General features: G+C 43.4%; 1 protein-coding gene across 1 annotated transcript in view; it reads right to left on the reverse strand.

The window, feature by feature from the left end:
* LOC124798152 (junctophilin-1) overlaps nt 1–26,850 on the reverse strand; it is an 889,016-nt gene that overhangs the window by 176,815 nt on the left and 685,351 nt on the right. The window contains exon 9 of the mRNA XM_047261432.1: nt 17,325–17,627. Coding sequence (XP_047117388.1) covers nt 17,325–17,627 — 303 coding nt within the window. The remainder of the gene's footprint in view (nt 1–17,324; nt 17,628–26,850) is intronic.

The following is a 26,850-nucleotide window of genomic DNA, read 5'->3' on the forward strand; positions in this document are numbered from 1 at the left end:
CTTCCGTTTATGTAGGAGAATACTGTGATTCACACAGTAAAAACCCTGAGACAGGTCGCAGAAAATACCAGCCGCCGATTTTTTTTGTTTTACTTAATGGTTGTAAAATCTGGTGAATGAACACGTAAATGGCATTCTCAATAGCGCAACCCTTTTGAAACACTAACTGTCACTTGTTGAGGATATTATTGTTGCTCAGGTGAGATACTACTCTCAAGTACATTACCTTCTCAAAAACTTTAGAAAATGGAGTCAGCAGAGAAACAGTCGGTTGTTATTGAGATCTCTCTTATCACTTTTCTTAATGAGGGGTTTAGCAACGGCGTATTTTAAAAAAAATTGTTCAAATGGCTCTGAGCACTGTGGGACGTAACATCTATGGCCATCAGTCCCCTAGAACTTAGGACTACTTAAACCTAACTAACCTAAGGACATCACACAACACCCAGTCATCACGAGGCAGAGGAAATACGTGACCCCGCCGGGAATCGAACCCGGGAACCCGGGCGCGGGAAGCGAGAACGCTACCGCACGACCACGAGCTGCGGACGGCGTATTTCAGTCTCTCTGGAAAAATGCCTTGTATGTGCACCAAAGCGGGCAATCCCAAGGAATGGTGTATCATTAGCAGCCGTGCGATACTGCTTAGGAACAGTGGTGGACAATAGATCGTAAGCAGCCAGGGACGGGAGGCGGGTGTCACGGTTTGTCAACGACAATCAGTTTTAAACACCACAGGAATTTTTGCTGTCAGTGAGTGCCGATCCACTCAAACAGTTTCCGGGCAACCAATGCTAAAGGAAGTGCTTGCAATGTAATTTTGCAGTCGGGTACCTCACATAAGGCCATTGCTCACAACGGCACACTAAGCGACGGGCCAGACTAGACAGACTAGGCGGTAGCTGGCGAGGAGTGTAGTGTAGTCCGTCGAGCTACGATTTCACCTTTGCGAACGATGTGATGTGTGGAGCGCACAGAAGTGTTTCATGACTCCACAGCAGAGGTGGTTCCGTGATGTGTTTCTGGGTATGTTGTCGTACCGTAACTTGGGCTCACATGTTCCGGTTACCGTGAACAAGACCTAGAATATTTATTTCAAGATTTTCGGTGACCCTGGACTTCTCTTCTACATCTTCATACCGTTACTCTGGACCCTTCTGTCTTAGAAGAGAGCGTGAGCCATGTTCACAGGGGTACAAGGACTGTTCAGTAAGTATTGCAATACATTTTCTTCTCGGCCAATTTTGGTTGAAAAAAATGACGACTCTGTTGTGGGACAGCGTGGAAATTCCCGCTTCCGCCTCTATAGTTTCATGAAGTTCCGATAAGTTGCGGTGCTGTACGTAGTCTTCAAAATGGGGTCTTTAACGGAGGTACTTCCCAGGCAGAGAGATGTCACTGAGTTTCTATTGGCACAAAACTCAGAGCGTCACAGACATTCATACACGCTTTCATAATGTCTCCGGAGACCTGGCAGTGAACGAAAGCACGATGAGTCGTTGGGCAAGGCGTCTGTCATTATCGCAACAAGGTTGCGCAAACCTCTCCCATCTTCCGCGTTCCGGCCGCCCGCACAGAGCTGTTATGGCTCTGAGCACCATGGAACTTAACTTCTGTGGTCATCAGTCCCCTAGAACTTAGAACTACTTAAACCTAACTAACCTAAGGACATCACACACATACATGCCCGAGGCAGGATTCGAACCTGCGACCGGAGCGGTCACGCGGTTCCAGACTGAAGCGCCTTTAACCGCACGGCCACACCGGCCGGCACAGAGCTGTTACTCCTGTAATGTAACGTGCAGACATTCTCAGTCGAGGTGATCGATGGGTCAGAAACAAACACCTAGCAGGACAACTGGACGTCTCTGTTCGTGTTGCTGACGCACTCGTCCACCAGTTGGGGTACACAGAGGTGTGTGCCCGTTGGTTCCTCACCGCCCAACAGAACACCATAAAAAGCAACGAAGAACCGTCTGTGTGGAATTTCTTGCGCGTTATGAGGTTGATGGTGACAATTTTTTGTCGAACGTGGTCACAGGCTATGAAACATGGGTTCATCACTTCGAGCCGGAAATAAAACGGCAATTCAGGGGCTAGCGCCACAACACCTCTCCTCCGCAGAAAAATTTTGAAGTCGCGCCCTCAGCCGATAATGTCATGGTACCCTGAAAGGGTTATTCTGGTTGATGTCCTCCCTCCTGGTGCAACTATTGGTTATGACGCGTATTGTGATGCTCTTAGGAAATTGAAGAAACGGCTATAGCGTGTTTGTCGCCACAAAAATGCAAAAGAACTTCTTTGCCCTGACCACGCAAGGCTTCACGAAAGTCTGCTCACCCGAGAGAACTCACAAAACTTCATTGAACTGTTCGTCCTCATCCATCCTACAGCCTGGGTCTCGCACCTTCCGACTTCCATTTGTTTGGCCCAATAAAGGCTGCACTTCGCAGGCAGCAGTACTTGCACGATGGGAGGTTACTGATACAGCAAGACACTGGCTCCCATGTCAGTAGAGCGGTACCATTCGGGTGTACAGGCCCTCTCAGTAAGCTGATGCATTCACCACAGGTTATGTTGAAAAAAAAATTGTTCAAATGTGTGTGAAATCTTATGGGACTTAACTCCTAAGGTCATCAGCCCCTAAGCTTACACACTACTTAACCTAAATTATCCTAAGGACAAACACACACACCCATGCCCGAGGGAGGACTCGAACCTCCGGCGGGACCAGCCGGGTCATGTTGAAAAATAGGGTTTCGTATCCAAAAGAGTGGGAACTAAAATGGTGTATTCGACTCCTGAATAAAACCAAACTGCTTTTGGAAAAAAGTGTTCCATTACTTACTTAACGTCCCTCGTATTTAGAGCAGTGGTTGAAATGTAGCAATCAACATGCCACACTTTGCTAGCTCTACGGAATCTAAAAATAATCAATGAGTGACTTTGGGTGAAGAGACTTGTCGGCCACCTCCCTTGCCACACTGAGGCCATTGTAACGTCCACAGCGGTATTAAATGGTATTAGCGAGAAGTCTGCTTGGGGTGAAAATTTTTTTGTGATGAGTGGTTATGTTAGAATAATAATTACTATGTGCCATGCACTGAGGAGACGGAAGTCACGGGGTAGCAATATGCACATATGTATACACATGGTGGTAGTATCGCGTTCACAAGGTATAAAAGGGCAGTGCGCTGGCGGAGCTGTGATTTGTACTCAGGTGATTCATGTGAGGAGGTTTTCGACGTGATTACGGTCGCACAACGGGAATTAATAGACTGTGGACGCGGAATGGTTGTTGGAGCTAGACACATGGGACATTCCATTACAGAAATAGTTAGGGGTTTCAATATACCGAGAACCACAGCGTCAAGAGAGTGCCGGGACTACCAGTTTTCAGGCACTACCTCCCACCACGGACAACGGAGTGGCTGACGGCCTTCACTTAACGAACGAGAGCAGCGGCGTTTGCATAGAGTTGTCAGTGCTAACAGACAAGCAACACAGAGTGAAATAATAGCAGAAATCAACGTGGGACGTACGGCGAAAGTATCCGCTAGAACAGGGCGGCGAAATTTGGCGTTAATGGGCTGCAGCAGCAGACGACCACTGCGAGTGTTTTTGCTAACAGCAAGATATCGCCTGCAGCGGCTCTCCTCGGCTCGTGACCGTGTCGGTTGGGACCTGGACGACTGGAAAACCGTGACCTGGTCACTTGAATCCCGATATCAGTTGTTAAGAGGTGACTGTAGTGTTCGAGTGTGGCGCAGACACCACGGAGCCATGGGTCCTAGCCAAAAGGCGCTGTGCAAGCCGGTGGCGGCTCCGTAGTGGTGTGGGCTGTGTTTACATGGAATGGATTGGGTCCTCTGTTTCGACTAAACCTATCATTGACTGGAAGCGGTTACGTTCGGCTAGTTGGACACCATTTGAAGCCATTGATGGACTTTATCATGTCACTGGGCCACAGTTGTTCGCGATTGGTTTAAAAAACATTCTGGACAATTCGAGTGAATGATTTGGCCACCCAGATCGCTTTGAATCCCTTTGAATTCTTTTAGGGCATAATCGAGAGATCAGTCCGTGCCCAAAATCCTGCACGTGTAACGTTTTTGCAATTATGGATGGCTTAGTATTTCTACAGGAGACTTCCAACGAGTTGTTGAGTGCATGCCACGTCGAGCTGATCCACTACGGCCCACAAAAGGCGATCCGACAGGGTATTTTCAGGTATCCCATGTGATTTGTTACCTCAGTGTAGAGTGACTTGCTGATTAGCAGACGAAGATGTAGAAGAAGCACTCCTGTATCTGTCGTTACAAAGGTAACTGCAGCGACACAGACGCCTCCCCGGTGCTTGACTTGCACCTCGGTACTCCGCCGTGCAGAACTTCCTCACGGCTGAGACCCAGGCGGCTGCGGCGGAGATGAAAGCTGCTGAGAGGAGAACAGGGCCGGCCGGCGGCAATTGAAGCCAATCGTGCCGGAACCGCTGCAACTCCTCACCTCGCCTCCCCGTGACGTCATCCGCTGTACACGGAGCTCAGGCAGTGACCAGTGCACCGGGCAGGTTTCAGTTTATAACCAGCTGTTCATCCACGTCATCCTTAACGACGTCCAGTAACACGACTAATTAATATAAAGTTAACGAATTTGCAGTGGGCTAAGTTCGTCGAAATATTTCGATGTTTCGATACGTGTCACTCCCATTACGCTTCGACGAATATTGAATGAGGTACAGCCGTTGGTGGCGTGTCATTTCGAGAACTCGCCCGGCTAGAAAACCGAGATCTTTTTATTAGTTCAGTTCACAAAGAAAGACACAAGGTCATACCAGAACGATTCTTGTTTAACACCACAGAAGAAAGTAACACCAACGCAAAGGCTCAGGGTTTTGTCGTGCATGACACTGTTTCCTTTCGCCAAGTGCATCGTAATCTGTATTAAAGGAGTTTCTGTAAAAGGCCTGATGCGAAAACCCTCGTATCCAATACACAGAATTTTCCGTTACAGAGTGTCAGAGACAACTCTATTAAATCATGTTGGATGATGTGCCAATTGGTAACCCAACAACAAAAGAAATCACGCTCATAATATTACTTCATCTGAGAAAAACGCACCTTCTTCCCAACTTCTCACATGAAGCAATCTTAAGAAATCGGGAAGCAGCAGCGAATTTCACGCTCTATCTTGTACTGCATGGCGCTGTTGTACGCCTTTCCTTTCAGTGTAAAAACTGAAAGCTGTCTTCTGTCCTTTTTTATGATTGGTATCTTCTTTTCTACGAATACCTAAATACGTTTTTGTCTGAAACATAACGATTAGTTTTACTTGAAGGTAAAATAGAGGTATACTGCTTATATGTATTTTTATGATAATTACAACGTAAACTCATAAAATTCTAATTTGTTCAATTTGAATTTCCCCGTCCTTTCACTTATTAACAACCAGTTTTTGAGAAAAATTAAGTGCAGATAACGACAGATATCAAGAAAATACGTATCATGATGACTCAGCACCAACTACAACAAAAACATGGAATGATTTACAGAACATAATTCGCAATCAGACAGCTGGCAAGTACTCATTGTAGACAGAAAGTTCGACTTAACACACCAACCACGACATAAATATCAATCTTTATTTCCGACAAATTTTAGCTTCTTCTTCTTCTTTTATTTTTAATTTCGTTGACGCTCTAGGACTACAAATAATTAATAACCAATAGCCTATACTACGTCATGAAACTCGTAGATCAACCTGAAAACAATTTTCTGTTTCTGACTGTAACTGTTTGCGTTTTGAATACTGGAAGTTATATATGAGAGTATATTATCGCTTTATTGTACGGTAACAGTGATCCAAAACAAAAATTTGCATAGAAATGAAAATCAAATTAAAAACCAGGGAAGGAAAAATAAAAAAGGGTAAATGGCTTGAAGACTTTGGGTACGAAGTGAGATATAAGGTAGCAGTTTAGTTCTGAAGATCGAGAACTTTCTTAGGAAGCGCGTTAATCCACAGGAATGCTTGAAACACTGAACTTGGCCTAAATATTTGCAGTATGAAACTATCAATCAATTCCCGTAACCAACTCTGTCATACGTGAATTTTGAAAATTTCGCACTGTAATGAGAACATCCGACGATATTTCAAGATTGCAGGCGGTAGTTGCCTTCTGCCAAGAACGTCACCTGAAAATGTGTGACTGGTGTCCACATGGAATTTTGTGCTCTGTAGAAAACGACGACTGACTGCAATTCCGAAAGATCACTGAGTAAGCTTGTCACATTTCATGAGATTCCGGGACACCATGGCACGATATTTCAGCTGGCGACCAGGAATCCATCGTTGAGCGGGCTTCGGTGTAAAACTCACCTGAATTTGGCTGCCTGCTTGTCAGCAGAAATATCGTGGCAAGAGCATTCGGCTGCAATCCCGAAATCTAATGGAACGCTCATTACGTCAGCAAAACTACAAGAATGGAGTCTGTCATACCTTCCTAATGTACTCCAACATAAGCGAAGAGACACAGAGCGCTCCTTATACACGCACTTGTACAGTCCTTGGATCTTCCCTCTACAAGAAAATCTAACGGCTGCAGTTCCCATCGTAACTTAACACACAACAGCGTAAATGGAAGTTACTAACTACGGTTAACATCGACGGAAGCCACCGCTACTGTTCTCGTGGTTATTAGTGTGAATTTTACGTCAGTACAACGCTTCATGAGAAATCTCGTTCCTCAATATTTCTCCCGTGGTCATAATTTTTCAGACGACTAAAAATTAAGTTCGGGCTTCGGGCAAGAACCGAGTATTTCATGCTTAGCAGAGGAGATATAAAGTTTAACGTACCATAAAGCCCTAAAGACTTCGTAAAACTGAGGAAGCGGGGCTCTATCTTTTCTAAGGTGAATAAAAGATTCAAACACTATTGACAAGCCCATTCACCCTTTCATAACTATTCAGCTGCTTTGCTGATAATTTCTTTACGTTATTGATGAAACGCTGAAAACCAACTAGTGCCCATGACCAGTGCCTACCTCACTGTCTTACTCCTACGAAGCCGATAGTAAAACACGATTTACCGGCTTTGTTTAACTAGGTATGATTTAGCAATATTTTGGTCTACAGTTTACGTACGAGTTTGAATTTAAACTGATGTAATGAAGTCCAAGCATATGCTGAGTGAAAGCAACATCTTTTGATTGCTAAATATTTCAGATGAAACTTTAGAAAAACTGCAGTTTTTAAATCACTGGTTTTTCAGTTTCCGTGCAATTAACTCCCGCATTAATTTATAGATATAAAAGTTTACTATCATTACTAGAACATGAAATTACATACTGCTGAATTTAACTATGAAGATTAACACTATTTTTAAAACTGACACATGTCACGCACCTTTACAAAGTCTGTAAGCGGCAGCTGATTACGGTCTATATTTGACAAATTATTGTCATCAACCCATTACTGATGCAACTGTGGTGGTTCTGATATCTAATAAAACACCGAGTAGTAACGGTTGTATTATATGCGAATTTCACTGACGAAATCTTCTCAGGTTATCAGCTGAGCGAAGATGATGAGAGGGAAACTCGTAACGCTGCTCCAAGACGACGAAATCGCTCAACTATTAACACTACAAAAGTTCCAGAATTAGATTTTCACTCTGCAGCGGAGTGTGTGCTGATATGATTCGGTCTGGCATGCAGTTTTAATCTGCCAAGATGTTTTATATCAGCGCACACTTCGCTGCAGAGTGAAAATCTCATTCTGGAAAAAAAATGGTTCAAATGGCTCTAAGCACTATGGGACGTAACTTCTGTGGTCATCAGTCCCCTAGAACTTAGAACTACTTAAACCTAACTAACCTAAGGACATCACACACACCCATGCCCGAGGCAGGATTCGAACCTGCGACCGTAGCAGTCGCGCGGTTCCGGACTGAGCGCCTTAACCGCGAGAACACCGCGGCCGGCTCATTCTGGAAACATCCTGCAGGCTGTGACTAAGCCGTGTCTCTTGAAGTATCCCTTCTTCCAGGAGTGCTAGTTCTGAAAGGTTCGCAGAAGAGCTTCTGTGAAGTTTGGAAGGCAGGAGACAAGGTACTGGCAGAAGTAAAGCTGTGAGGACGTGTCGAGAGTCTCGCTTGGGTAGCTCAGTCGGTAGAGTACTTGCCCGCGGAAGGCAAAGGTTCCGAGTTAGAGTTTCGATCTGGCACACAGTTTTAATCCGCCAGGAAGTTTAACTATAAGGCTTCATCAAAGGTTGCTTTTTGGGCTGCAGGCGGAGTAGGAACTTGGAACTGAGAATAAAAATGCTGATTAAGCTGAAACTGTGACGTTCTGAAAGAATGACCTGTTGTTTCAAGATCTACTAGATCAATTACCAGTGATAAATGCACGTGCAGCCTTGACAAACATGTTTCGTGGAACTGAACCAAAATCATCGAGATAATTTTGCGTCTGTAAGAGCAATATCGCCCTTTTCAGGGTACAGTACCTCAATCGATAATAACGGGACCGTTCTAAGATCACTTTGTTGTCTGTCTGTCGGACTGTTCAAATCCCTTTTTCTCAGGAGCAAGTAGATGTATCAAGTTGAAATTCCACATTTTATGGTGTACGCTCCCTTGATGATCTAAAAAATTGAAACTTCTAGGTCAATACAATCAAAAGATACGGCAGTTTATGTCACATATTGACCAACAAGGTACTTCCCATTGACCTAGAAACGAAATATTTGCCAAGAAGTAAGGATTTACACTAAACCCGTAGGAAAAAATCGTAAGATTGCTAATTTGTAATTATATCACATGAAAAAAAATTGTCATTTGTTATCACAACGTTTGTCTGTTTGTTTGTCCTTTAAGACCCATTTTCCTCAGGAACAGGCAGAGGTATCAAGCTGAAATTTATGTCACATACTAATGTCTATGGTACCTTGGCGGTATAATAGATGTTAGCTTCCAAGTCAGTGCAATCAAAAGATACGGCCATTTACGTCACACATTTTGATACTCGAAAATCAGTCATCAAATCCTACAGGATAGTTCCCACTGACACGGCCTCAAGAAATTGGGCAAGAAGCAGATTGTCACACTACAATCAAAGGAAAAAAATTCGAAAATTGTTAAATGAAAACATCCTTGAAAGTCTTGGAATCCCTGGAGCCGATATTTTACCAGTATCAATGTCGATAACAGGCAAAAATCACCGAGTTCCTTGATTACCGGATTGGATATACTTAATTAAGTTATACTATACTACATACTTAGTTAAGTTTGTACGGAACACTCAGTGCGCGAGTCTGCTCGCACCTGGCCAGTTTTATTTAAAATATCCCAGCAGAGTGTACGCGAGCGTACATGGTGCAGGTGGTCCAAGGAGCGCGCGTGTGGTCGTCGTCTCGGTTCCACCTGCCAGGGCACTGGTTGCTGATGGCAAGCGTTCATGACGTCATACAGATGGCAGAAAGACTGTAACAGCGCCGCCTAGTGACTTGGCCTGTAAGGAGCTCTACTGGCGTTCACGCTGTCCTCTTAGGTTGCTGCCGAACAACACCTTCAGAAATCTCGACATATTCGGAAAAAAACACCCAAGTATTTGCAACACACCAGAATACAAACACCATTGTTGCTCGTTTCACTCGTAGCAATTTCACCTTTCGTTTTTTATTTGGGCTGAAGCTACAAAATTGATGAAACTCATTCCCGAGAAAGTACGCTCTTACGCAATACTCATCGAATATTACAAAACATACTTGTATTGCGAGTGGCGTTTGATAAGTACTGCAACACATTTTTTCTGCAAGCAGGTTGATTTTATTAAGGGTTCCAGAACCTACAAAAGCCTGTTTATCAACATAATCTCCCTTCGATGCGACGGCCTTCCGCCACCTTACTGGGATGGCCTGTTTGTCGGCACGGTAACACTCTAGTGTTCGACGTCTTACTGCATCAATAACCTGCCCATGGTCCACGTACTGCTTCACCGGGAGTGCATCGTTTTTGGGTCAAACAAATGAAAATAGGCAAGTATCAGACACGGATTGCAGGGTGTATGACGAAGAACAATCCAGTGAAGTTCTGTGAGCTCCTCTCCTGTGCACGGATTTGTGTTCAAATGGTTCAAATGGCTCTGAGCACTATGGGACTTAACATCTATGGTCATCAGTCCCCTAGAACCTAGAACTACTTAAACCTAACTGACCTAAGGACAGCACACAACACCCAGTCATCGCGAGACAGAGAAAATCCCTGACCCCGCCGGGAATCGAACCCGGGAACCAGGGCGCGACAGATTTGTGTGAGGCGTTAGGTTGTCAAGGAGAAGGAGAAGTTCGTTAGCATTCGTCGATCACCTAAATTGAGAGCGTCCGCATGTGAACACACAGAAGTCACAGCACGCGAGAGATGGGACAGGTTTGCGCGACCTTGTTGCAATGATGGCAGATGTCTCGCCCAACGACTCACCGTGCTTTTGTTCACTGCCAGGTCTCCATAGACACTGTGCAAGCGCCTGTGAATATCTGGTTTTCTGCAGAAAGAAACAGCTGTCTGCTTGAAACGCAACTCCGTTAAAGACACGATTTTGAACGCTATGTACAGCGCCGCCACCTATCGGAACTTCGTGGTACTATAGGGACTGAATGAGGAATATTCCACAATGTCCGATAGCAAAATTTGGTATTTTTTTCAATCGAAACTGGCCGACAAAAAATTTTTGTATTACTTATTGAACGCCCTCCTGCATTAATACGAACGTGCCAGATTCTGTTGCACATGTGACGATGAAATATATATATATATATATATATATATATATATATATATATATATATATATATGTATCAGCGTATGGAAGGACACGAAGCTATTTCCATCGACTGCATAACTCCATGCGTCTACTCATCACACTACGGCGATGTCATGTAACTTCAGACACTTTTATCTTATGACGTCTTGAAGGCTTTTACCACCAATATTCCATTAACTGTCTATTAATTATAATAAATCGTAGCAAGATTGGCGAGTTTCTCATAAATCTTGAATGCGCAATTGTCTTGAAATTGCGTACATAACACACACAATACGAATACAGTGAAATACGACGAAATCCAGTATGGCATTCGACACGAAATCCAATATGGCATACGACTGCTAACATCTTTCGTGGCCGGAACTAACTACACTATGACGCCACGAACGTCAGACACGTGGAAAACGCAATTCATTGGCATCGTCGAGATGCAGTACTTGGTTCTGGACGGAAACGGCATTCGCATTCCACTCTGGACGCTGGAGCAGACGAGCAGCCATTCCTGATCGAACGCCGACTGCAGCACGTATCAGAGGCACCGAGTGTGAATTAGGAGCGCCAGGAACAGTGTGCTGGAAGCTCGCCAAGCGGCAAGGGTGTCGCGCGCCAGACTAACCCTCTTCAGTCATCACCGTCCTGCAACCGTCCAACGAGGTAGCGAAATATGCCACCGGAAGGGGGGACGATCGTGTTCTGTGATGAGAGAATATTTTGTAAAGGCGTCAGCTGTGGTAGATTGGGAGTGAAACGTCGACCACTTTAATGCAAACTTGAACAGAGCATCAGATGGCAACATGAATGACCAAACAGAGCTATAGTGAGCTAGAAAGGTGGCATGTCTGTGGATATTATTGAGAAAGCGTTGAACAGTTGAAGATCATGCATACCATATTACAATTCGCTATAGGAATGAGATATTCCAGTAGTACAATGTGTGATTATTTTCTGTTAATTTCCGTAGAAAGCCCTGCAATATTTTAGAAAAAATAATATTTTCCGCCTCATTTGTTATTAAATGTGGTTATTTATTTACGATCGCGATTTAGAGTGCTGTTCGATTCTCAATTAATAGCTGTAACCATGTCAAGTGCTAATAGATGCAATCCGCTCCGCTTAGGAGTCAAATTACGTTTTTAAATGTTATACCACTTACCACTTCACTATGAAGTGTAACAATGCATACCCATTCCTCTTAAGAGGATGTTGTTCCCATGTCAATCATGTTTATATTTGACAATCGTAATGGAACAGGTTTCCTTGTAATCTATATAAAGGGACGTGCCTTTTCACTAAAAATCAGATGCTTAAGCATGAATTTACTTACTAACTAATATACACTCTAAGACAAAAAAAGAAAAAAACGACGCACCACGAAGGAATTATCCGAATGGGAAAACGGTAGATGTGGTGTGCAACGACAAACCAAAGATTACGATGTCAGAAAATTGGATGATTTTTTCAAGAAACGGAGCTACACAAATTGAGCAAGTCAGGAACGGGTTCACCCAACTCGGGCCCTTAAGCAGGTTTGGCACAGACCGAGTTGTTTGATGTCCTCCTGCGGGACAGCGTACCAAATTCAGTCCAACTGGACTGTTACGTGGTCAAAATCCCTAGCTGGTTGCAGGGCCCCGCCCATAATGCTGCAAACGTTCTCAGTTGGGAAGAGATCTGGTGACCCTACTGGCCAAGGTAGGGTTTGGGAAGCAAGAAGACAAGCAGGAGAACCTCTCGGCCTGTACGGGCGGGCGTTATCTTAGGATGGCTTGTCATGAAGGGAACAAAACGGGGCGTGCTGTAAGGGTGCCGCGGACGACAACCAAATGGGTCCTGCTATGAAAAAAGGTGGCAGCCCCGGCCATCACTCCTAGGCTGGTACCCCACCGCTGTTCGGGGCGTCTCCAGACACGTCTTTACTGGTCATCGGGGTTCAATTCGAAGTGAGACTCATGACTGAAGAAAACTCCAGTCATGACTGAAGAAAACTCCAGTGAAGTCAATGAGCTTACAGGCCGAAGACGTTACTGGAGACGCCCCAGACAGAGGTGGAATACCAACCTGCTGTCGCCTGTCATACGACCAGACAGCCATGAATGATGGCCTGGGGTGTCCTTTTCTTTCATAAGAGGACCCTTTTGCTTATCATCCGTGGCACCCTTACGATACAGCAGTACGTCGACGGTATTGTACATCCCCTTCTTGTTGCCCTTCTTGGCAAGTCATCACAGGCTTATATTTCAGCAAGATAATGCCCGTCAACATACGGCGAGAGTCTCCATTTCCTGTTTTCGTGCTTGCCATACCCTACCTTGGTCAGCGAGGTCGCCGGATCTCTCCCCAACTGAGCACGTTTGCAGCATTATGGGAAGGGTCCTCTAATCAACTCGTGATCTTGACGATCTAACGCGCCAATTGGACAAAATCTGGCACGATATCCCTCAGGAGGGCATCCAACAACTCAGTCAGTGCCAAGACAAATAACAACTTGTGCAAGAGTCAGAAGTGGACAAACACGTTATTGAGTTACTCAATTTGTGAAGGTCTTTCTCTTGAATAAAACATTAGATTTTTTGAAATTGTAATAATTTGTTTCTCTGTACATGTACATTATATCTACCGACTTCCGTCCCGTTAGGATAATTCCTTCGTGGTGCGTCAGTTTTTTTTTTCTTTTTGTCTTAGAATGTAATTCCTATCGAAATACAGTAAGTAATGTTCTTACTGGTCACTACCACTCATATCGTCAATACATCTACATCATAATTCGCAAGCCCCTAATGGTGCTTGGTGGAGGGTACTTTCAGTACCACTATCTGATTCATCCAATCCTGTTCCACTCGTGAATAGTGCGTGGTAAGAATGACTGTCGGTAGGCCTCTGTATTGGCTCTAATTTCTCGTATTTTCTCTTCATGGTCAATGCGTAAGAAGTATGTGTGGCGCGGGGGGGGGGGGGGGGGGGGCGGGGAAGTAACATGTTGTCCGACTCTTCCTGAAAAGTGCTGAGTGCTGTCCCGAAATTTTAATAGTAAACCTCTCCGTGATGCACAGCATCTCTCTTGTAACGTCTATCAGTGGAGTTTGTTTAGCATCTCCGTAACGCTCTCTCGCCAGCTAAACGATCCCGTGTCGAAACGCGCCGCTCTTCGTTGGATCTTCTCTATCTCCTCTATCAGTCCTACCCGAAAGGGATCCCAGATAGATGAATAATACTCAATAATCGGGCGAACAAGAGCGTTATAAGCCGCTTCTTTCGTGGATGACTTACATTTCCTTAAGATTCTTCCGATGAATCTGAGTCTTGTGTCTTTTTTATACGGTCATTACAGTTAAGGTCGCTGTGGATACTTACGCCTAGATATTTTACAGCAGACGCTGTCTCCTGCTGTTTGTCATCAATAGTGTAGCTGTACAGTAGTGGATTTCTTTTCCTATGTATGCGCAATATGTTACATTTACCCATGTTCAGGGTCAACTGCCAGAGCCTGCACCATTCATCAATTCTCTGCAGATCGTTCTGCAAATTTATACTCTCTTCTGAGGTTGTTGCTTTGGTATTGACAACTGCATCATAAAGATCATCGACGCTTTCTACTAGATCTTGAGGATATTTTTGTTCTGTCGTTGCAGCTAGAACAAAAATACCCTCCAGAATTATAAAACAACTTCATTATAAAGCAATGAAGAATTCTATTAGATGATTTATATATATATTGTAAGCAGTAACGGCACTATCACACTTACCTGTGGTACTCCGGATGTTACCTTTACATCTGTCGATTTAGTTCCATTAAGAGCGACGTGTTCAGTTCTATCTGCAAGAAAGTGTTGAATCCAATAGCAGGTCTGCTCTGATACTCCGTAAGCTCGTATTTTTTTCATTACACGGCAATGCGGAACGGTGTCAAATGCCTTACTGGAATCAAGGAACACGGCATCAACCTGAGCGCGTTGCCCACTGCGCTGTGGATCTCATGGAGGAACAGAGCGAGCTGAGTTTCGCAGGATCTCTGTTTGCGGCATCCATGTTGATTTTTATATAGGAGATGTTCATTTTCCTAAAACGTCATAATTCTTGAGCATAAAACATGCTCCATTATTCCACAACAGACTGACGTCAACGATATAGGTCTGTAATTGTGTGGATCTGTGTTGTGGCCTTTCTTAAAAACGGGAATGGCCCGCACTTTTTTCCAGTCGTTATGTAGCTTTCGTTGCTCAAGCGATCTACGATAAATTACTGCTAGAAGGGGAGCAAGATCTTTCGCATAATTTTATAGAATCATTTAGCTATCTCATCTGGTCCCGAAGCCTCTCCGCTACTATGAAATTGTAGCTCTTTCCAATTCCACGATCGGTTATCTCAATATCTGCCATTTCGATGTTCGTACGACAATTGAAATGGGGGACAGTTTTAAGATCTTCCGCGGTGAAACAAATTCGGAAGACCGAATTCAGTATTTCAGCCTTCTTTCGCTTATCTTCCGTTTCGATGCCGGTGTGGTCGCTGAGAGAAGGAATAGATGATTTTGACCCACTTACTGATTTTACATACGAGCAAAATCTCTTAGGGTTTTTACTCAGGTCAGTTGACACAACGTCTTACTTTTAAAATCATTGAACGCTTCTTTCATTGCTCTCCTTACGCTCATTTTCACTTCGTTTAGCTTTTATTTGTCACCTAGGTTTTTACTTCTGTTGAATCTCAGATGAAGTGCTCTTCGTTTACGTAGCGCTTTTTTAACACGGCTATTAAACCATGGTGGATCTTTCCCATCCCTTAAAACCTTACTCGGAACATACTTGTCTAGAGAATATTGAACGATGCTTTTGAATTTTTTCCATTTGTTCTCCACTTCTTCATCCTCATCGCCGAATATTTGATGCTCACTGCTGAGATATTCTGAAATGTGTATGCTGTCACACTTGCTGAGGAAATATATCTTCCTACCTTTCTTAACATTCCTTGTAGGACCCGTCGTCATAGATGCTGTCACACTGTCACAGCCTTATGATCACTGATACCTTCCTCTATGTTAACTGGTTCGATAAGTTCAGGTCTGTTTGTTGCCAGGAGGTCTAAGACGTTACCCTCACGAGTTGGTTCTCTAAGTATCTGCCCAAGGTAATTTTCGCACAAGGCATTCAGAACAATGTCACATGATTCCCTTTCTCTGGCACCAGTTTTGATGGCATAACACTCCCAATCTTTACCTGGCAAGTTGAAGTCACCCCCTATTACAAACGCATGATCATGAAGATTACTAATGATATTCTGCAAATTCTGTCTGAAGCGCTCTACAACTACAGATCCTGACCCGGGTGGTCTATAAAAGCATCCGATTACGATTTTTGACCGTTCTTTGACACTCAATTTCATCCAGATTAATTCACATTCGGAATCCGTGATAACCTCGCTACATTTTATCGAATTTGCAATAAACACGCTGCTGGCATTGGTAACTAACCTATCCTTACGATCAACATCTGAACTTAGGATTTCGTTGTGATTGACGTCTGGTTTCAACCAGCTTCCTGTTCCCAATACTATCTGTTCATTATAACCTTCAGTAAGCGATATGGGATTTCGCAGCCGAAGGCCCACTCGTGTACCGTTGATGGCTACAGGACACAAAGCTTTACGCCTCGCCTGTGCCCGTCAACACCGACACTGGACTGTTGATGACTGGAAATATGTTGCCTGGTCGGACGAGTCACGCTTCAAATTGTATCGAGCGGATATGGAGACCACCGTATGAATCCATGGACCCTGCATGTCAGCAGCGGACTGTTGAAGATGGTGGTGGCTCTGTAATAGTGTGGAGCGTCTGCACTTGCAGTGATATGGGACTCCTGATATGTCTAAATACGACGCTGATAGGTGACACATACGTAAGCTCCTTGTCTGATCACCTGCATCCATTCATGTCCGTTGTGCATTCCGACGGACTTGGGCAATTCCAGTAGGACAATGCGACACCCCACACGTCCAGAATTGCTATAGAGTGGCTCCAGGAACACTCTTCTGAGTTTAAACACTTCTGCTGGCATTCGAACTCTCCAGACACGAAAATTATTGAGGACATCTGGGATGCCTTGCAACGTGCTGTTCAGAAAAGATCTCCACTCCCTCGCACTCTTACATATTTATGGATAGACCTGCAGGATTCACGGTGTCAGTTCCCCCCACCGCTACTTCAGACATTAGTGGAGTCCATGCCACGTCGTGTTGTGGCGCTTCTGCGTGCTGGCGGGGGCCCTACAAGACAGTTTCTTTGGTCCTTCAGTGTATAAACGTTGAAAAAATGCGAAAGGGGTTTTACAAGCTTTCCGCTTTGCAACTGATCGGCTGCATACTATTTCTACAAGAAGATTTTACAATTTTGTCCATACGTCTATCGGCAAAGCATGTAGTCTTCACTCGTGTGGCGCCTCTGCTGCAGCGCGTTTGACACTGGCCACTGATTTAGTAAGGAATATCAGTGAGAGGTGCGACTGACCTTGACGGGCGGCTGCCTGTTGATGTAGAGGGACTCGGTGCGCTTGGGCTGGCCGGGGGACGGGATGATGTCCTGGCCGAGCCCGCGCTTGCGCAGGATGACGTCCTCGAAGGGCGGGATGGCGTTGGGCAGCTGGGAGGCGGCGGCGGCGGCGGCGGCGGCCGGGGGCGGCACCAGCGGCTGCTGCTGGCCGGGCACGGCGCCGTTGCTGGGGGCGGCCGTCGGCGCCGGCGTGGCGCCGCGCGCCGCAGACCCCGCGCGCACCGTGCGGTCCTGCGACGCCTCGCGTGTCAGCCCAGGCACCTGCGGGCAGCCGCCGCACTCTGCAGTCTGAGTCTCCCCAGCACGTAAACAGCACGCGCGGCACATGAAGCGGAAACCCAACATGGTCTTCTTCACTGTTGTGATGTTCGTTGGTTAGTGGAGTAGTGCTACATTATGAAATCGTGTGGCTGCATGGACATCCCCGATGCATTAACTGACGATACTTTGGACGAGTCTACAGCTGGATCAAAAGTCATCATCACATAATATTTCTGTGTTCCATCTGGATGCCATCTTTATGTGAGACCGCTGTTTGCGTGTCATCCTGGAACTGATTCATACTATGGAAATGGAAATGAGCGTTTGGCGTCACTGGCCGGGAGGCCCGTTGCGGGGCAGGTCCGGCCGCCTTGGTTCAGGTCTTACTATACTGGACGCCACATTGGGTGACCCGCGCGCCGGGTGGGGATGAAATGATGATGAAGACATCACAACATCCAGTCCCTGAGCGGAGAAAATCCCCGACTCAGCCGGGAATCGAACCCAGGCCCGTAGGACAGCAATCCGTCACGCCGACCACTCAGCTATCAGGGCGGACATTTATACTATGAACGGAGGTCTCTTTATACTCCGTGGAGAGGAATACCAACAGTGTGTGCGCCATAAATCGTCCGTCCTGAAGGTACAGGTAAGTGATGAATCGCTATTGAAAACCTCTGTCAGCACAGTCTGCCGGCCGAATGAAAGACCGTTGTTTTTTAGTGGCAGGTAAAAAAGGACTCCAAATGTGATTTAAAGGATAAGCCCTATCTCTATTTATGATGTCCTCTGGCGGTCTAATTCCTTTATGACATCATTCCAACTGGGAGACGCAAGGGCTACTACTTGTGTCTGATTATGCAAGAAGATCTCATGGAGAGGTTTAAATATTCAGGCAAGGTGACCTAGCTGAAAAGTGAAGAACAGAAAGTGACTGAAGCCAGGACTTTTATATTACATCAAGTGCAACAATTGTGAAAAATGGAAGAAACATAAAAAGGTTTGAGATTACAAGTGAGTTTACAGCCGTGACTACAATGTAATGTTGCCTTTAAAATAACAACATTGGCTATAATGGGAGGACTGCAGACTTGCAGATAAACGTTCAGAACTTGGATTGCAGACTGAGTAACATAAGGCAAGAGAAATCCAAACCGAAATGGTTGCAACAATCCCATAAAGATCACAATTACATTTATGTCTCAGAAAACGTGACTACCGATAGGAAGATATTCAGACAGATGGTACTTAAACAACAATGTTTCAAAGTGGAATGAGAAAACACACACACACACACACACACACACACACACACACACAGAGAGAGAGAGAGAGAGAGAGAGAGAGAGAGAGAGAGAGAGAGAGAGTCTCTTCTGGAGGACTAAAAGGGGGCTCTGATTAACAGCATGAAGAGCTAATGGCAGCATGTAAAAGGTAGCAGGAGAGATACTAAAAGAAGATCTTTTTATTTAACAGTGATTTTCAATGATATTCATTGTTAACACACAGCTCACAAACACTCAAATAAGAATTTAAAAATAATAAAAAGTAGAAACTGCAAAGAAAAATGTCCATAACAGTTAGAGACCAATACCAGTATGGGAGCAATCAAGATCACCTAAGCTGAACATCATCTCCTTAACTGTGGAGTCAATGGCCTGAAACACTTGTCCTTATTTTCAAGTTCACGGCTCAAAGTCCTTCCTGGGACAAGGGGTCCATTGTCCTATAAAATTCATCCACTTAGCTTTATTACTTTTATTAATGATCTGCATATTTCATTGTACAGTTAAAGTAATTAATGACATATATGTTTATTTATAACCCAATTATAATGGTTTACGACAAAACTAAAAAAAAAACACTTCTCTGATCTCACTATCCTTCAGACAGACTATTCATTAGTCTTCAGTACACCACACTGGAAGGCTCATCACTAACCATCAGACGTACTGCACTCCTGTTTTGTCACGTGCATTAACCTTTAACGCAATTTCCCTTCTTTTATTTTAAATTTACAGAAGAGTATTGTGAACAATAACATTTATGGTATGTGCGACCACTTTCTTCCATTTACGACCACTTTCTTCCATTGTTGTTTTGGGGCTGTTAGTTACAATCTTTTTTCCAAAATACTCACTTTTCAAGACCGTAAATACCAGACTTTCAATATTTCATAAATATCACAATGCCTTATTTAAACAATTTACACTAATGTACTACATTTAAACAACTGACGGCCTACTATGGTCTTGGTAATTAATACTTAACACTGATTTGATGTGTACTAACCTGGTCCTTAGATGTGTAATAAACCATGATTTACGAGCTGTGTCGTCAACTAAGAGGAGTGTTATACCACCACATTACGGTGTAAATATAAAATAACGGTGGGAATTAGGTAATTTTCTACAGCCGTGTCACACTCTTCAGCCCACAAACACAAAATGCATCGCTGAATTTAACTGCCGCTACCACTAGGATAGGAATGGGGGAGATACGCACTTCACTTAAAGCAAACAAAATTAGTTTTTTCGGCGACCCACGCCATAGAAGCGTGAGACCCGAGCACTGCCCACCCTGGCCACAGAGACAGCCCAGCCAGTGCGAGAGCCAGTAGCCATTGGGTGCGTCCAGCTCCCGACTCGACCAGACATGAAGCGACAGAGGCCCGTACCAGCTGCCGCGGCCTCCTGTGGTCTCCAACTATCAAGCCGAAAACTTACCTCTACCACGAGAGGTCAGCCTTCCAGCTAACCCGCCCAACAAGAAGAATCCAGTTGAAGCGGGAGAGCGGCAGTTACAACCTGCCGATTAACACTGACCAACACCAGTCTAACTACTTTATTGTTCGAGCGAATCTGACACACTTCTAATAACGTGTAGCCTATATTCTGATCAAAAGTCTCTGGACTACAACTAACGATGCTACCACTATTGTAGCGACAGCAGATACACGCTCTCCCCGATAAGAATTGGCAGGTGCTTTCATCTGGCGTTTCAGCATATATTTGCAATTTGTAGCTGCAGTCAGCACAGCCAAATACTGCTCATCATGACTTTGACGCACAGCAAAATTTCGATTTATTTCCTGGTACAAATAATATAATTACCTGGTCATTCAGTATTCGTTTGATCGGATGTATTAACAAAAACAACAGCCAGTATTCCAGACAACAAAGTGATCATATTATGCAGCATCTTTCTGCAATCGTAAAGTGTGCTTGTTGTTCTTCTTACTCTGATGTTATGACTGTGCAGAATGTTGAGGTACCTTGTACCCTCTGCCACGTATACTATGGGTACAATGATCGGCGATTACCAAATTTTGTTCTAATAAAGAAACTTCATTTCGAAATCAGGGAGACGAAGTGTTTGAAGCATTTTTTAGACTAAAGCTTCCATGTTGAGAACATAGAGGAATGCACATAAATATTTGTCCACAGAAACTATCAAATAGTCCCCGCAGCTGCTCGTAATTTTATATTGCTTATTGCTTATTGCTATATTGCTTATTATATTGTCATGAAGGAGAAAATAATGAGAAGATCCTTCATTGTACCAACACACTTTGCAACATCAAAATCCAAAAGAAACAAGTAGATAATCGTAAATAGGGCTTTTTTTTAGCAGGATAGTAAATCAGAAAACAAATATTCTGATAGTAAGACATCTGTTCTTATACTTTTACACACAGAAACAGCACTTTCTTTCTGATTATAAAGTATCGTATACCGTCTCCTACAAAGCCAGTGTACGTGCGTGTACTGGTAGTCATTTCAGGCCCACTTTAGGTCGCTTACTCCTGGGCACTTTTTACGGTAGCTACTGTTGTCCTTGACAGTCAACTTGATCACCATAAAGCCATAACAAAATGGCACTCTAATAGACATAGGCACAATTAAATTCTTCTTGCTAAGGAACATACGATTTTCAGTGAAATTTTCGCCAAAAGCAGTGACAAATGTGTTCCGGTTCTCCATATTCAAAGCGACTGTCAGTTGCCGTCGTCTTCCTCCCTGATAATTGAGTCATATTTAGCACATTAGACGATTCGGTATTGCAGCCCCAGACGATGCTAACGTAGTCTGTTCCGAAAATCGGAAACCATCATACGTTGTGTGATAGAGAGTACTTCCATCACTACATCGCAACATACGTGTCTGCAGAGATGATCAGTCCACCTCCAGTGTCCTCATACTTTTGCAGTGTTCCTCGAAAATGATTACCGATGAAGGCTGCAGCTCACAGAGATATTTTCGACTTCTGCACCATACCCATATTACAATACAGTCACTGTCATTCTGCTAAAGCTGTAGAACAGCACTACATTAATTCTTGGGTGTCAGTATACAGATCAGACTGATGTGTGCTTATTAACAACCCCAAGCTACAGTAGTGCAGACAACTGTGACAGACTATGAATCGATAGGGCGTACTTTTCAGTCCCACAACATCAGTCACTCGTAGGATTTGTATCTGTCACTTCCTACAATTTTATTATAGTTTATTTGTGTGTAGAGTCCGACACTTAAGTTTTAAAGCCGAAGCTTAATACTTGCTTTGTGGATAAGGTTCCCATCAGCATGACATTTTTTTCTGCTTTTTGTCTTATGCGATAATTACACTGTACGTCTGTCCAGACACCTGTTCTTAAGTATTTTACCGACACCACTGATTTTTCGTCAATGGTGAAGTAGAACAGTCCTCGGTTTCTTCGCCTATTTATGTGTAGTAGTTACATTCACCTACATACAGATTCCTGTAGCAATTATCCATACTCTGCACTTCATTACAGCCTTCCAGTGTTGCTGTGGTCTTGTTATAGACAGCCACACAATTTATGAGACTGTGCAGGGTTCCCGACACGGGAATCACTGAGTGACTGGCGAAATGTTCTAAAGGCTTCTGAGAGAAGCATCCCCTGTATCTAATCCATGCTTGCACTCTGCTATATGAAATCACTTGCGTCCAGTTTTCCTGCTTAATTTTACTTGACAGCATGTGCTTACATAGCTTATTTGACCCATACACTATATAATATAATTGCCTGATGGATGATGTGCTGTGTAGTACGAGCCAGTTTTCCCGAAGGAAGTGTAAGAATAATAGTGACAATATTGAGCGTTGACTTATCTTTATGGGTATTACTTGCCTTTTTATGTAGAAATGTCTCAAAACGGGCTATTATCAATATCAATTTGTGTAACTGTAATGCACAATTCTCAAACGCTGATGCTATTACTGGATTACCATACAGTGTATGGACTGTGCCCAAGACCATCGTAAATATACTACAACGAGCATATATGACCTACACAATAGGCTTTACATTAGGAAATTCAAATTAGTAGCAGTCCCCACCATCACTCCATCCAGCCAACTTGCACCCTCTGGACCAACAGGTCTCAATTTGGTATCCTGTCCACTACTACCGCCGGAGAGATGTGGACTATTGTGACTGGTAGTGTATATAAACCCAGCAGTGCGCCAGTCCATCCATTTAGTTACCTGTCAGAGCTATGCTGCTATTCGTCAATATGAATCATCTCAGGATAGCACCTGACACTGAGTTACAGTAGAAGCTGACAAAGTACAGTGAGGTAGGAGGGTGGGACTCTTTGAAATAGAGTGGAGCAACTGTGCAGTAGCTTGACATACATTGAGAGAAAGTCAACAACCAAATACAGTATGATCCTTTTCAACGTTCCTCTCACTGGCAGCAGTAGCAACAGCAGCTGCGGTGTTAGTGCTTCAATAGTCAACGTGTCTGATGGTGCTACGCTAAAATTAACAGCTAAGGAGTCATTGCAGAAGGTATTTATGAAAAGCCAAAGTGTTGCGAACACATTTGATTTTCAGGACGCAGGCTAAGTCAATGGTAAGTCATTTTTAAAATGCTTTCTGACGATGTCATAAAGTGATGTACCAGAGTGTGTAGTAGAAATCTACCCCAGCGTGCAGTGGAAACAATTATAAAATACTGCTGCGTAGTGATTGAGGCTGATGTGGAACCAAGAAGAATGAGATTGTTTTAATGTTACAATATATGGTCAGTTGTCCTGTTATACCTGAGGAGAGTATATACATATACATGTGACATAAAACCAAAAGATTGCAATAAATTTATATTTTTGCAAGTTGCAATATGTCTTTAATTCCATCACAAATGTTATTATGTTCCTGTGGACACAGATATGAGTTAAGACAGCTTAATGTCAGTCTTTTCTGTTAGGTAAATGTGATCGGTGTATTTTTATCAGATGACTACGTACTACTAATTCTCTATGCGTGTCTGCCATGTCCGAAGTATCACGTAAACACTTTGATGCCTGCAGTTGATCAGTATATTGAATACTATTGCCGGTATTCCCATCTGTTACCTACGTCTTTTATCTTTGGAATGTATACAAAGGTTTGATAACTGTAGCTGGACAGTGTTCTGTGTTATCAGCATCTGAGAAACAACAAATTGATGTCTTCATTGTTAGGTGGTCATGGAGGTAGATTTTCGTACGAATCAGTGAACAAAAGGCTGCATTTAAGGTAGGTAATGCCACCACTCCACCTCCAATGCAATCCACATGTGTACGTTTTAGTGCGTATAAGGTCTGGATTTGGCAGTTACCATTGTGTGTTGACGGAAAGTTTTTTCTGGGTTGACATTTGGAAGAAGTCGAGGAACAAGTGATCTTGTAGTCACTTTGTATATTCTCTCTGGCTTGATGGGGGATTCCAAATCACTGTTGGATGCCAAAGAAACTCAATACTGTAAGAAATAAAAACGTAAGTATTCTTCTACATTTACACAAAGAATGCGGAAAAATATGGAAAAATATAGAAAAATGTGAAAAATGTTAAAAAAATGAATACAATATGGGAATAAAGAATATCTGTATTTACTAAAGGAGACTGGTCATATGTAGATGTACTTGCAAAAAGAATGATGGTTTTGGGGATGTTTACCACGTGCACATTTGTTTACATGATACTTCCAACACAGAGGATATTCTCTTATATTCTTTTATATATATATACTGTAAGTTTACATTATATTAGGGGCCCTATGGGGTAGTTAGCAAAAACGCTGTTCGAAGGATGTGTTTTTTTTGTTAAAGTGAGACACTACACATCGACATTAAATGCAAACAGGGATAATATCTAGATAGTTCAATTCTTAATATGATAACTTCATAATCTTAATTAACACTATCTTAAAAACAAAACAAGAAACGGGTGAAATTAAGCAATCATGATTTTAATGCTAAAACGAACATAGAACTCACACACAATACAGTCAAATATAGATATTACTGGATTAGGAGTGTTTGCCACAAAAAATGTTATTCCACAGATTTTAGTAAAAAAGAGATAAAGTGACAAGCAGGCACAAATCAGTCCCTATTAACAATTCAGAGTATAGAACACGCCTGTATCACTATTGGGGAAGTAGGTGCATGCACTGGTAAAAGTGTATGCAGTCTATTTAGCAGATTACTCACTTATTATTCTAAGCGTTTTGCTAATAAAATTCAGCACTACTACTTTGCAATATTGCAGTACACGCTAGTTTACATGATACCTTGGGCATGAGAGACATGCATAGAGATTCGGTAACAGGTAGCTGTCTTACAAAAAATACGTCTATACACATCATGAACCTTACATTCCAAAACACACTTTAAAATATTGGAAAAAGTGTTTCAACATGGATTCGCCACTGACGTAGTCTGTCCACTGCAATGCACACTGCGTCCTGCAAGTCAGGTATGTTGGCAACAGTTTGACGCTTTAGAAGTATACTCTGCAATGACTCTTGAGCTGCTAATTTTAGTGTAACAACAGCGCCAGACTTGTTGACTATTAACGCGCTGACACTGCTGATGCTGCTGGCAAAGAGAGGGATGTGGGGATGGAACGTATTGAGTTTGGTTGTCGACTGACTCTCGGTGTAAGTCAGATTACTGCACAGTTGCTCAACACTGCTCCTACCTTGCTGTACATTTTACGCCTCTACTATAACCTCGGACTCAGTGTCACGTGTTAAAATGCTCTGAACCATTTGTGATCAAATGATTTGTAGTGGAGAACACCAACACACCTTCGACAGGTTACTAGATGGGTGGACTGGTGGATTCACATACCCCCACCAGTAGCCGCCTACCAATCACAACAGTCGACATGTGTCTTGCGGTGGTGATGGAGAGCGCTGTCAAGATGAAACCTGTTCTACAGGCAGGCCAGTTGGATGGAGGAGAGGTGCTGTGGAGGTTTACTACTTTCAGTTTCCTGAATGTAGAGTCTGTCGTGGGAAAGAAGGTAGCTCATATATCCTAACTGTAGCATATTTTTGATGTTCATGGGCAGCTCTCCAAACATTCTATGGTAATGCAGTAATACTCTCAGCATTTGAAAGTGGCACATTACAGTTATACACATTGACAACAGTCAGTTCTGAAACTTCTCTGCGTAACGCTGCACAACATTTATGTAGAAACTGAGATGCATTTAAAGTGAGACATCAGCATCACTGTTCTGCCTTAAGGTAAGTAATACCTAGATAGGTCAACGCTTACTATATGGTGGCTATTATCTCTACACTTCTTTCAGAGAAAACTGGATTGTATTACATAGCACCATACCATCGATTAACAAGTGTGCTTTCCGATGCTCTTAATAGCACTCCAGAGGCAATATGGACATTCCATGTAGCAAGTAGCAACTTGATGCTGTGTAGGGGCTACTGCATGGAGAAATATCTGAATCCATTACCACCTGCAACACAGCAACTATAATTTATTGCATACACCAATATGTCTTATTACAGTAATTTATAAATACATTTAGGAAGATCAGTACATGCAAGAAGTAATCAGGTGAGCTTCAAAATAACTACTCAAGTGCTATATATAATTGGGTGTTGTACCCTATACGTGTATTTTAATAGGACGACATAGCATTCAAAGTCAAATAAAATTATGAAGGAATACTGGAGCCAGGTGACCTCACATGAGAGAGTGCAAGCATGGGATTATATAGGGGTACGCTTATCTTAAGAGCCATCAGAACACTTCTCCAGTCAGTGAATGATACCTGTGTCGGATCACCATAGAAAACGTGCATGGACATTGTGGTTTCTACTGTACGTAGAGCTCTACGATATGTAATCATAGGCTCTGTGGCTGTCTAGAACAAGACTACAGAAACACTGGAGGGTTGTAAC

This window comes from Schistocerca piceifrons, chromosome 5 (assembly GCF_021461385.2).
Source record: "Schistocerca piceifrons isolate TAMUIC-IGC-003096 chromosome 5, iqSchPice1.1, whole genome shotgun sequence".
NCBI lineage: Eukaryota > Metazoa > Arthropoda > Insecta > Orthoptera > Acrididae > Schistocerca > Schistocerca piceifrons.